General features: G+C 41.7%; 1 protein-coding gene across 4 annotated transcripts in view; it reads left to right on the top strand.

The window, feature by feature from the left end:
- The first annotated feature begins 6,396 nt into the window (after positions 1-6,396).
- Positions 6,397-13,747, top strand: part of myocd (myocardin) — a 49,624-nt gene continuing 42,273 nt past the window's right edge. For all 4 annotated transcript variants that reach the window (XM_034859820.1, XM_034859821.1, XM_034859824.1 and 1 more), the window contains exon 1: positions 6,397-6,594. In XM_034859820.1, coding sequence (XP_034715711.1) covers positions 6,420-6,594 — 175 coding nt within the window. In that variant the 5' untranslated portion in view covers positions 6,397-6,419. The remainder of the gene's footprint in view (positions 6,595-13,747) is intronic.

Raw genomic sequence — 13,747 nt, forward strand, 5'->3', positions numbered from 1 at the left:
AAAACACAGCAGTACGGCTTGAAGAGTGGACTCACTGATGCTAGGACTCTGCTTTACGTTTCAGTCATTACACCAAAAATTAGTAGTAGTTACATACTACTGTCTGATAGTTGGAGTTACCTGAGTTCAAAGCTGAACACAACTGCTGAGCATCAGAATGTACAATGGTATTATTAGTTAACCCTGCCAAGTCTACAGTCTAACAACATGTCACATCTGTTAAATATCGTAAAATATCAGCCTGGTCCAATCAGCCGTTAATGGTGTTCAATGAACAGTTGACTTGATAATGTGGTGTCATTCTGCGTCTTAGTCCGAGCCTTCCTGACACAAGCCACCCACTCAGCTGACTACTGTAAGTCTCATTTTAGGGTGCGTTTGTCAGACAACTCATGATACTTTATACTTTAATATAGAAACAGGAATGACATGTTTAAGCATTTATTTTATCTCTAAATGTACATTTGTACTACTATTGTATGAACTGTTACTCTGTTGATTTAAGACCTACTGTTTCCAGAAGGTCCAGAGAGAGCAATGTTGTACGTGGATTATTGAGGCAAAATAAACACAAAGAAATGGAGTAATATGTTATAAACCTTGTATTTCTTCACAGATTCCAAGCTTCTTGTTTCAACCTTTGTATTTGGGTCATACTTGTCCAAACAGCTTGTCCTAAATGTATGTCACCAGACTTTTAGTGATTTTTACCAATAAAAGGCAGGAGAGTTACCCATGGTAATCAGCCGGGTTGATCTCACTGTAAGTAGATGTCACATCCTGCTCGGATACAACCCGACAAGACTAATTACCTTACAGATTTTCAGTGTGTTAAAAAAACATTCCAATTAAACATTTGCTGATGAAAACAGATGAGCCTTATAGATACATAAAAGGAGCTGTGGCATCACACCAAACCACCAATATTCTTTCACAATGTGTGGCAGAAACAGTTATTGTAGCCTGTCCATGTTTATTTTAAACATCTGACCTTTGAACTTTCTCCAACGCTCTATCTGCCATAAGTTACAGCGCTCTGTGTATGCATCAACTGTCACCCGCTGCTTTTAGGGGCCTTCTAGACTAAACCACGTTGGCCATAAAATAGGTAAAAGTAACTAAAAATGGTGGGCTTGTTTAATGCCTTTTCAAATGAACAAACGGAATAATCCCATGTCCTACAATAATTCCAAGAATGAGCTGGGGCTGAAAGGTGCAATGATGCACCATTTATCTTCATGCCTTATTATTTAGTTTATATTCTTGCTGATTTGGAGTTTTCATTTTTCTTCCTTGTTTTTGGTGTATTTTTCTGTGTATTCCTTCAGTTATTACCTAGTTGAACTTTTAAGTCTGCACAGCACTTTAACACTGTCATTGTTTATAAATCCTGTAAATGGGGGTGAAAAAAGGCCACTGGGCTTTTTTGGATAGATCTTCAAAAGCCAGCAGACTGTGTGTTTACAGGCTGGGACGGGGCTGGGCTCAGGGATGTGGAGCCTGCAGTCTTTTACAACGTTGTCTTGTCTGTCACTTGACAGTTGACTGCCGTACAGCTTTCCCCCCTTCAGCAAACAGTCCTGTTATATTTTCCATTCGAAGAATCCTCGGGGTCACCAGTGCGCCTGACTGTGGCTGAAGCCAGATGGGGGTTTTCCTATAAACAAGTGTACAGGCTGTATTTATACAGACTGTGGCACCTGACGCCATAACACTCATGACACTCTGTTTAGTGGCCAAAGTTGCCATAAGTCACTTTAGAGAATTAAGTAAATGTTTTCATTTTGGCCGTGCCATTGTTTATTATAGAATGGCAAAAGTTTTAAATCTCGCCAAATCCTCTGTTAAAAAATCATTTAATAATAACTTGTCTAAAGTGAAGCGCGATGTACATAGAGCTGATTCTTGTTCATTATTCGCAAGTCGATTTAGTTTCAAACAAATCCAGAAACACCAGCTGTGTGAGCAGCAGTGTGAGGGAAGGCTCAGGTTGGAGCCCAGCACTACACAAACCATAGACTGCATTCACACCAGGATAAAAGCATACCTCTGGCCTGTTGAGCGGCACATTGTCTCATTGAAATACAGTATGTCGCCCATCACAGATACATTCCACTCTGCTAAGTATTATCATGCTGCTGGATTAAAGCAGCGTGAGACAAGAAGATGCACTGCACAGTATTGGATACTGAAATCACTAGAGATTACCATTTGGCCTTATTATAGTGTGAGAAAGAGTCCAGTCTTGGAGAAAAGCCTTTATGATAAAAGCATTCCAGTAAAGAGTGTTGGTCAGTTTGGTGGAAGTCATAAACAAGTGGAACCGTGGCTAAGCTGGAAACAGCCAATTATGGTGCTCCCATCAACATGTACAAAACACTGAAGGAAGGATCATAATGAGCTCAGCCGGAGGATCCCCCATATTGATTGCCGCATAAATTCACAATCATCAGCTGGAAATCCTGGACTTACCCCAACGTAAATATCACAGGCCACGAAAGCCTCCCGTATGTTTGGCTGGGCTTCAGCTCGGCTGGTGGTCGCCAACAAGCCCCTGACAGTGGAAGACAAGCATGGAAGAGACAAAAGGAGAGAAAACATACCAGATGTGACTGCTCAAATGCATAATTCATCAATGAAAGATGAACTGGACTGATGAAGAGATTCACTTAAGGCTAAATGTGTGAATCTCTGGCTCGAAATAGAAAAAAACTCAAAATAGAAAGCCTTATAATTCACCATGACATACTGCAATCTGCAGTTTTTGTCTAAGTTAAATTAAACAAATGCTCAATTACTGTAAAACTGCTAATGAATGCCACCAGATATGTGTTGGTGCATATGTATACTATAATAGGAAGTAGACTAGTAGTAAACAACAACCCACCTTTGGTGCTCATAAAATCTATATATGTATATATAGCATATTTTTCCTTAATATGTCATTGTCAAATGAATTCAATGAGAAAACGTCAGTGTTTTATAGCGCCAAAATGACTTTTTAATCCTAACAAGTTCATTTAGTTTACTATTTTAATTTCTCTTTTTTCTTATACTTGCTTGAAGTTTGTTGTCACACACCGCTGACATGATGTTGCTGTGGGTGTGATAGATTTCGTTTGTGTAATTCCACCTGTGTGATGGATCACACCCACAGCAGACGTCACTGCAACATCACATGATGCTTCTGAAGATGACTGCAGATTCAGCGGTCAAAACTCTTAAGGTATAACAGAAACCTTTAAGCCTGTCAAATAACAAAAAGAGCCACATTTACTTTTTGTCTTGTTTTAGACTCAGCAGAACTTTGGGGGATCCATCGTCCTGTTAAGTTTTATTTCATGTGCTATTTAACGTGAACGTGACCATCAATTGGAATAGCTTAGGTAACTTGACTTCATTCTTTAACGTTACTTCCACGGCTGCTGTTATTGGCAGCTCCTACACACCGACAGTGTTGTCCTCATCACACAGGGAGGACAGGGTCCATGTAGCCATCACTCTTTCGTGGGTCTGGGCGTGGTGACAGCAAATGACCAGACTGTCAAAACACAATGCTAATGATGTAAGGAGTAACTTAGTGAGTTCTCAAATCAGAGATGGGACTGACCCATAATTTCTACCGGTTGTGGAAAGGCTGTGGACCTGCTCCTGAAAGGTGGCGGAGTCATTAGGTTTCCATTAAAGTCTATCTGTGTATTTCCACTGACTGCAGAAAGTCTGCGTCCCGACTCTGTCCCAGCTCCTGTGATCCCCAGCCCTTCGCAGCAGATACCCAGAGCGTCTATTGTTGCCGGACGCCGTAGAGCTCTGCGGCGTCTCAGCACGTGACAGATAGGCACAACCGTGGTTTCTATGCCTTGATGACTGACTGACAGGCAAAGGTTGTAAGGTAAAGCCACTTCATTACTTCATTACCTTTAAGCAAAAAGGCAATTTAGTTACATTCCTATGCACTTAAGTTATTTCTCCATTAGTTCAAGTCCCCCACCCTTCCACCTTAACTATTTGTATCTGCGGTAAACCCAGATGATACATACTGTATTTTGCGACATCACTGAAAAAATCTACAACATTGCGTCTTCAAGTATGACACCACACAAGCACCTTCAGTGAGCAATAACTTCAACAGTGCCAGGTAATAAAGATTAACATCCCAGCATGCAGAGGATATAGGAGGGTCGTAAAGAGCCCGAGGCGAGTGGCTGTCTACGTCTCCAGTCACTCCTTAATCTGGGAGATATTAGGGAGAAGGGCCAACAACACAACAAGGACTCGGCTGGCCGAGGCAATCAATAAGAGCAAAACTGTTAAGTGGAACTTCCTATCAGCTCATCTCGATGGAGCTCCAAGTGCCACGTGTCTTGGCTCTTATTGTGTTGACACAGAGATACAGGCCGCCATTTACTCAACACTGGCTCAGATAGCATCAGACTATAACCTTGTTCTTTTGAAGACAGCCATGTTTTCCTTTTCTATTTCTTTCATCCACACTTCCACGCGTCCCTTCAAGCCTTTCAGTAAATGGGCATTTTTCTTGCGTGAATTTTGTGTCGTAAAACCAGCAGATTCACAGCTTATTATATGATCTACTATGAAACATCATCATTGTTGTCCTCTCTTTGTCTTTGAGGCAGGGTTTCTAACCTAACCCTAGTGGGGGTGCTCACTTTTGTATAAATTGCCTGTGTCTGAGCCTGGGTGGGCTTGTAAGCCAGGCCAATCAGTTAAGGCTTCATTAAAGCTGTTCCTCCTGATGCTCTACAGAGGAGTGCCCCCTAGCCTTTTAACAGACCAGGGTTTACTGTAACTGTTGTCTTGTTTCTGAAGTAAATGCACGGTTTTGTTACTGTTTATGCACAGTAGAGCATGCAACCCTTCTTTACTCCCTCCACCACACTACATGTAATCTGTGTGTCAAGAGATGCTCTGAGCAGATGTTGGTTCCTGGAAGCCCAGAAAACTGAGGGGCATCCATTCTTTTCCAACAACATTTTACATAAACAAGTGACTTCAAATTCATGTTGTGAGATGGTTCACCGATATCCCAGGGCTTTTAATTGATAAAACACCCTTCGGCGACCATGTTTGAGGGGTTTTGCAACACAGGCTGTGTACAGCTGGTGGTTAAAATTGCTCGGCTTTGTGGAGACAGTTAAACAGACATAGCGGGGGGGATGCGTGTGCTGTTTTTTAGGATGTGCCCATGATAATTTTATTGATGCAACTTTGCACATTTGTATTATTATAAATTAGGTGTGACAATGGGCGGGAAATAGCACTTGTGCCACAGCCTGGTGCAATACATCTCTCCTTATACAAGGGTCATGTTTAATTGTGCAATGTTCCTGTTTAAATAAAATGATAGTCTATTATGTTACATTCTATTAAGGTTGACCTAGTTATTTATTTTTGCGCTTAAAGGCAATCCCCCAATTGGTCCCTCAAATAAAAAACCATGACCACAGGCCCTCCCCCTCATTTATGTCATGTGCATTCATGTTGAAATGGATCTTGGGGACGTTCACATAAAGCTGGACTAAAAGGTTAAAGGTGTGATCATTCCATCTCATTTTCTTTGCATCTGGAGTACCTGGAACAACTGGTTCCTATCTTCTAAATACACAATAAGTATAAATCTATGCTGTTTCATCCCAACATGCAATTTTTCTTCTTCCTGTAGTAAAATTCTGGTCCTGACAATAACCCAATCCACTGACGGAGCTTTTTTAAAACTTGCTGTTTTTCTATGCCGTTCCATACGTTTCTGAGAGTTTTATTGTGCTGTAAGCATGTGAGCGGTTCTCCAAACAGAGCTTATTAAAGAAAACAGTAATGTATGTTTGCGGTGCCCTATGGTACAGGCCTCAGGAGATGATGTAGTGTAGGGAGCGTAGACAGGCTGCACAGAAGACTTGGCTTGTCTTGGATCTGAGTAAGAGGCTCATTTTTCAAATCGACACCTTGTGGGGGCTCTCTAAGCTACTGAATCCACAGAGTACATGTGTTTAATATTTGCTCAGAAGCTAGGAAGGTCTGCTCTTTGTAAATTGTGTAAATTGATAAGTTGGCAGCAGTGGCCGATGGAGGGATGCATCTTTGTGGCTGAAAGTGGGCTTAAAGCGCTGTAAACAAACAGACACGCACTCTGCCGTCTGCTTGGGCTCAGAGGGACCTCTGGAAAGAAAAAATCCAAAATCTGTATTCTGCAATCACTAACATGGCTGCACTCCAGCTCCCTGCACCACCGACGATTGCTCAAATGCAAACATTCAAATGGCTGTTTGCTGTGTCTTTCATGCTTTTTCAAACTCAATTATTGTTGGCTCTCAAACAGCTGACTGAGGTAATCCTCCAAGTATGCTCTCTCATTGGCTCTTTTTCTCTGTCACAGGTAAGTTGCGGTGACCCAAGAAGAGATGTCAGGGAGTAAAGTGTGGGCCATGCATGCCGGGAAATGCTCTGAGGTCCTGGTCACTGGTCCAGAGGACAGACTGTGTCTGGGGCACCCGCAGGGGGCTACACAGGTCCAGGGGACGGAGAGAAGGAACCACGCACTGAAGAAGCAGCAGCCATCGACAGAGGGCCGGATCGGTAGGCTTGTCCTTTTAAATCCAAGCCCGATCACATCCTGTTCACTCTCACAGGGTCCATATGATCATCCTGGAGACCAGCAATGCAATTAGAGGAAGACAACCTTACCATTAGCTCTCATATGATTGGCTAAGAGTTGATCACATGAATGCAGTTTTTTTCTCACTCAGAATGGGTCTTTGGGGTGTGACCGCTCAACAGCAAGCATGAGCTGTTCCTGTACAGTAAAGGCAATCAGTCTCTTACCTTATCTGAGAGAAATCTATGCATGTTGTTTCATCAGCAGTTCATTTAAAGATCAATCTCAGTCTAGTGTCTGTAATTATCTGGCTGGGAGTGGGATGTGAATTAGAGTATACCAATGTTCCAACCACAATCTGATGCTAGGTGTGGGCTTAATGTTTCCAGACACTGTCAATCAAATCTGATCAAACCCCTCCCACACTACCTGGAGTTTAGACTGACATTCTTCTAAAAATACAGGTGTTTTTTTTCTGAGCTGTAACTTGGATTGTAGCTTATTTAAATTACAATATTTAACTTCTGCCGCTAGGGGTCTCTCAATCAAAACAATGGATTGTAAACACAGACTTTTGTTGACGTTGGTATGTTGCATGGAATTATGGGAGTTGTAGTTATTTGTGTTGGTAGCTGACCAGTTTTTTCAAACCAGTAGTTTGTGAGCCTGCCAGCTAACATTAGCCAGCAGCTAAAACAACACTATTACAATACATGTTGATGTCCCCTTTTGGATGTTTTCAACAGCGGGGCGGACGGGGTTTGTTGTAACGGTACCCAAGGAGGCTGAAAGAAGGGTGTTGGTAGGGACAGGGCCGGGGCTTAGCCAGTGAAAAGGTTTGGACGACTGGTTGGTATTTAATGTTAGAGAACAGGTAGAAGTTTTCAGGGGCATTAAAGCATTTCAAATGTGCAAGAACACTCAGAAACAATTTGTCATAAAGCAGAATAAAGTGTTAAGATTAAAATTTTCAATTTAATCTATAACTTTGATAGTTTACCTATAATTTAAGAAATGGCCTTAAGCTATTTTTTTCAAGTCAACTGGATACAAATTTGCCAAGTTTAGTTTGTCAAATATTTCACACAATTTAGTGTTTTAACGTCACTTACCATCTTTTCTTTTTCGAATACTCTGAGAAACCTTTGTGGTAGTCCATTTTATTTAATCTCAAACATTTGGATTGGCTCTTTAAGGGAAGAACTGAATGTGCTGCAGCACAAAGCCGTGAAGAGTGTTCAGGAAGATCCCCGTAGTGTGGAGCCACCGCTGAACAGAGACATGAAGCAACAGTTGGTCCTGTGGTCAACACGACGTGCACTGGCTTTGGAGACTTGTGATTATGTCTCAGTGATTTGCATCATATCTTTCCTGCTGACTGTGAATACGCTTTAGGCAGAAGGATTCTTCTGGTCTTGGACATTCGGTTTCAGGGACACTAATGTTAGCTTCCAATGATTGAGGAAGTTGTCTATATCTATTAAAAAAGCTCGGAGTAAAACACAGACAGGCTCACCTCCGTTTTGTCAGCATTATTGTTGTTTCAAAACCTCAGAAAGCAAAATCATGAGTAGCACATTATTTCAGCCCACGTACATGCAGCAGGTAAAGAAGTATGCACGTCACACATCTTTGCCAAGGAAGTCCCCGGGCCAGATAAAACACTGTTGTTTGAACATTTTATTGAATCCATCTGATGACTAATCCATTTTGAAATATCTCAGCTTCTTAGCTCCACAGCCCAAATCAACCTATCTTAAATGCCTGATTTAAATCACAGGAATCCTGTGATTTAAATCGTTATTTTAAGACTGATGTATCCCTGCAGACGCTCAGGACAGCCAGATCAGCACAACATTTCCCTCTGCGCTCTTAGACCCTACAGAGTTTTCCATGATGTCATGTGTGGTGCGGGAGTGAGAGTAATTGCAGAGGCAGATGAACATAAACTGAAATCTCCTCAGATTCAACCATTGATTCAATCACCTTATTCTTCAAATGAGCCAGAAACAAAACAAGTGCCAAGGCCAGACTGTGACTCCTCGTGTTCCTGCCAAACACAAATGAAAGATAAGACCGTTACTGACATCATTTACTGCTGATGGACACAGCCGAAACGCACTGCGGACAGCTCATTAAGTCCACAGACTGACTGGCTGTTACTGGATAAAAGGTCAATATTAATATTAATGTTCAGGTAGTCTAAATCCACCACTAAGGCTTGGTGACTTCCACACTTTTATCACTAACGCCACTTCAAGTTTGGCTCTTGTACCCAACAGTAACTTTTTTATTTACTTTTCATTTTCATTTCCTTTCACATTTATTATATAGGAAAGTCAAAAAGTAACATTACGTAACAATGCAAACGGGCCTGACTCAGTTCAAGAACTGGTTTTCAGCAGGTTCCTGTTCTGCGGAAACACAAAACCTAGCTACAGCATGTTGAGACAGACATTTGTACATTACATCTATGAGGACTAGACAAAATTAGACAACTATAATAACAATACAGTTTACATAAGGACAAAGACATTTATTCAAGACATCAGCTAGGCTAGACAAATACGGACAATGTAAACAAGGCTTGGAAAATACATGAACAATTAATGTGTGCAGGTGTAACCGTTAAGAAGGAGCTGTTTGTATGCATTTTTTAAATATATGTGATGGATGAGAGACTTCTGATGTGATGCGGAATGTCATTCCAAATCATCGTGCATGAAAAAAAGATTTCTGACCAAAGTTGTTTTTGTATGGAGGAACTGGGATAAGTGCCTGTGAGACTGACCTAGCGAGGCGTCCTGGTCTCATGTGGGTCGGGCCTGTGAGACTGACCTAATGAGGCGTCCTGGTCTCACATGTGTCGGAAGAAGTGCAGTTAGTGCTGGTAAGGTGGCATTTTTAATCTGAAAATAAAATGCACTTGCATGGCTATTTATGAAGTTCTCATAAGTCAAAGCCTCAGAATGTTCAAGTGCAATGCAATGGTGAGACCACTTTGGAAGGACAACGTGAATCTTGAGAGCTCGATGGTGTAGTCGTGCTAATGGTTCAGTAATTTCCTTTGTGGTAATTGACCAACTAGGAAGACAGTAGGACATGGTTAAAAAAACACAATTGCATGTAAATAGGTTTTAGAAACAGAAGTACACACCTCTGCGTGCGTGTTGGAGCTCCTGTCAACATGCAGAGAGGACAGAGGAGCTTGCTCTCAGGTGACAATATTTGGCTTTGTTCGATTTACCGGAAAACGGTCCACGGTGAAACCAACGTCATTCAGACAGCACCAAAAAAAACCAGCTTCCAGGATTGCTCCGGTGCCGCCAAAAATTACGCAGTATGTCCCTCCTTTTCGGCCAGATGTCCTTCCCCGTCCTCTGTCTCTATGTGGGCGTTCTAACCTCCGTCCCCGTCCTCTTTCTCTGTGTTGACGTTCTAACCTCCATCTCCGTCCTCTGTCTCTGTGCTGGCGTTCTAACCTCCGTCCCCGTCCTCTGTCTGGTCAGTTAGCTGACATAGCCGGGCACCAACAACTTCTTGGTTTTATGTATTCATTTATCTTTCACTTTGTGCAAAGCAGTATTTCAGTCCGCTAACTCAACCGTGAGTGTAGAATAGTGAGTTTGAGCATTTTTGGAGCCAATTAAGGAGTCTCTGTGTGTGTCTCTGTGAGTGTGTGTAAGAGACATGACTGGACAGAAACACCTCCAAAGAGCTTCAGACTCAGGAGTAAATGTTGAGAGCTGGTATCTTATAACAGGGAGGTTTTCTCTCTGTCACTGGTAGTGTTGATATATGCTTTCATTAGCAGTACAAATGGCAGTACATCTCCTGGCTATATTCCTAGAGCAAGAGTGTCAAACTCAGTTTCACTTAGGGCCAGACTGGAGAACCACGATCACACCAAGAGCCAAACATGTTTAGTTTATTGAAATGCTTTTATTAAATCGTAAATTCTAAAATCTTTGATTGTGTTGTTGCATGTCTCATATAGCCTTCTCACTTATAGTTTGGTCATAAACATAAAGCCCTAAAAACATCAAGAAAAGTAAATTAGGTGGGCCAAAATTGATTGTCAACCCAAATTGATATGCAGGCCGGATCAAAATCTGCGAGGGGCCGGATTTGGCCCTCAGGCCTTGAGTTTGAAACATGTGTCCTAGAGCTCCATAAGAGTCCACATGATGGCATCAGTAACTCTCTGGTTGGACGGAACTCAGGCTGCAAGAGGAGGAGAAGAGTGTTCCTTCACATTGGTCTTCAGAGCATTACCAGAGCAATATTAATAAGAAAAGAATATGCAAATAAGAACAGAATCCTAAAGGCTTTGTGAAGGTGTCCCCATGATCTTCGAGGTGAAATGATTATGATAGGTGACTTTAACAGCAAATAGATGGTTCATCTATTAAATCTATTCAACAGTACAACCATACTGGTACATCAATGACTGTATACTCAAAACATCCACCAAAATCCTACTAACCCTATGAATTATTCCTTTGCTCAGTCTGGTTAAGGGTGCCTGTGTTGTAGCTGAGTCAGTAGCTGTGTCTCTGTCTGTCTGAGATTTTTGCGTCATCTACTGTGTATTCTGTATATTTGTGTTATGCTCCCCTTGAATACGAGATGGTTTTTCTCCAGGGGTTCATGCTTTTAATAAATATCTCTATTTTACATTCAAGGTGTTACTAGTGCTCTGCTGGTCACGTACACTTTCAAGGCCTGCTCCCTTTTGGAAAGGGCCGTAGTCCTCAAAAGCTTTGTTCTCATGTTTGCTTTCATAGTTCAGTGATCATGTAAATGAAATTGATTCTTTTGTTTGCCATCATAAGACCAGGCAGGAATGGAGAGGCAACCTATTCATCGTTGTATCCTTAATTTGAAATCATCCGAAGGTTCACTGATTGATCACTTTGTCCTGGGAATACCGAAAAAGTCGCAGCAATCAGACTTTCCTGGCCTCACATCACACACGCTCCCTCAGCTCAGCTGAAGGTGTCCCAGCACCACTGGAACTCTCTACTGGGTTTAACATCAAAACCGAGGCCACGCTATATTCATTTAGTCAAATGAGTGTGGAGGAGAGGTCCGAGTGGGTAGGAACGTTGTTTGGCAGCTCAGGACTCTCTAACACCTGCAGTAAAACAACTCATATTGCTCCAGTCTGGCTTTTCGTGCAGCACCTCGTGGATTCCACAGTGATTTGATGGTGGCCGGCGTTGTGGAGATTACTCTCATCTGGAGGAGATTAGCCAGTGATGCTGATAGACATGATCAGCCCAGCACTCAATCATCTAATGCAGTTTAACATTGGCTCTGCACAGCTCGCTTGTTGATGCAGCGCTGTGCCTGTAACCTGGCTGATTTTCATCAGAGGAAATGAACTTAGCTCTTTGATTATAGACAATCATCCATTGCACAACAGCTTTCACCCCATACCTGTGGTTAGAATATGAACTTGTTTCAGGAGGAAAAAAAGATTTGAAATGAATGTAATGAACAGATATTACTGTAGATATTACATGATAAGAGATGTTTACCTAAAGCTTTTCCACAGACCGGCCCGCCTTCTATCTTAGCCACCATTGGCATAAAACTCACTGCCATAACAAAAACCAGCATTTTACTTCATTAGCAACAGGTGGAATGTGTGCCGATCGTTCCTGCTGTTGTTTTTAGGTTCTTATTCATCCGTGAAATTGCTCACATGTTCATTCATCATCCGAGCGAAGCCGAGAGCAACAGGCCCCGGGACCAGCATCAGTTGATGGATAGAACATTATTACCTCAGTCCACACGCGCAGTAAACACATTTATTATTTATCAAACCAGTCTGTGTGACGTGAGGAAAAACCAAATGGGAGAGCATGAAGTAAATACTTGTATTCAATATGAAGGTTAAAAATAAATACGAACCCAGGTCAGTTTGTAGTGCCGACCCAATTTTGTAATTGGTTTCATATTTAGTTATGCTACAGTAAAACGTATTGAAAGGTATACCAGGGTTCTGTGAGCTCAGACACATAAATAAATCTGTTACCTTTGTTGCAAAACGCTGCGTTCCTTCTCATGCCAAGTGCTCTGTTGACTGGACATTGATCGCTGATTCTTTTTTTTGTTGGTTGTAAGCTTTGAAACATTCGCCTGCCTGGGCCAAGTGCTGTTCACCTATCTGGAATGTACAGTTCAAATTGCTTTGCAGCTAATATAAATACAGGCCACTGCTGTTATAGTGCTGAGAGATGGCAGGCCCTTGTGTGGAGTGCAGGCAACTCTTAGTCACAGGCTCTTCCAGTGAACTAAAAGGTGGCCATGTTAGCTTTTATGTGGACGAATGTGTAAGTGAGCGTGTGTGTTCTGCTGCCGCCCTCGGCCACCGACACCTCATTTAGAAGATGAGGTCACCATGGAGAAGACATGGCTGTGTCTCAGTGATCCTCCAAGACACTCACACCCCTGTAAAGAGGCCCATGTAAAAAGAGAATTATTAAATAAATAGTAACACAAATAAATAGTGTAACATTTAGAAATAAAACCAACAATTTAGTTCTATTAATACGCTTGTAAAAAGAAATTAATATAACTTGACACATTATTTAGAAACATCCTTTTTATTAAAGTCTGTTTTATTTCATGTAGTCACTTTCCATGACAGCAGTGTTGTTTCTATATGATTATGTGTATAGGGACTAGGGATGAGCGAGTACAGCATTATCTGTATCTGTATCTGTTTACCACATGAATTATCTGTATCCGGATCCGTACTCGGACTGGGCGGGGCCTAAACCAGAAGTGGGCATATTTAACCCGGAAGTGGGTCGGGTTGTCTTGAAATGGGGGGGGGGGGGGGGGCTTTAACCGGTATGTTATTTTAAGCATGCAATTGATATGGGTTGATCAAAAATTGTTATATTTATTGCTGATTAGAAATCTATTTACATGACAGCATCAGCATTGAGTGTCATTGGTGTTGTTGTGGTAACAAACAAACTATATAGGCCTACAGTATATAACAAGTTTTGCAACAATAAATACAGCAATGTGCTTGCCATCATTAAGTAAAATGTAAAACAAGAGTTTTCATACTCAACAATATAACTTTATTTTTTAACTTTAAATTTTTCTATGATC

This window comes from Etheostoma cragini, chromosome 21 (assembly GCF_013103735.1).
Source record: "Etheostoma cragini isolate CJK2018 chromosome 21, CSU_Ecrag_1.0, whole genome shotgun sequence".
Taxonomy (NCBI): domain Eukaryota; kingdom Metazoa; phylum Chordata; class Actinopteri; order Perciformes; family Percidae; genus Etheostoma; species Etheostoma cragini.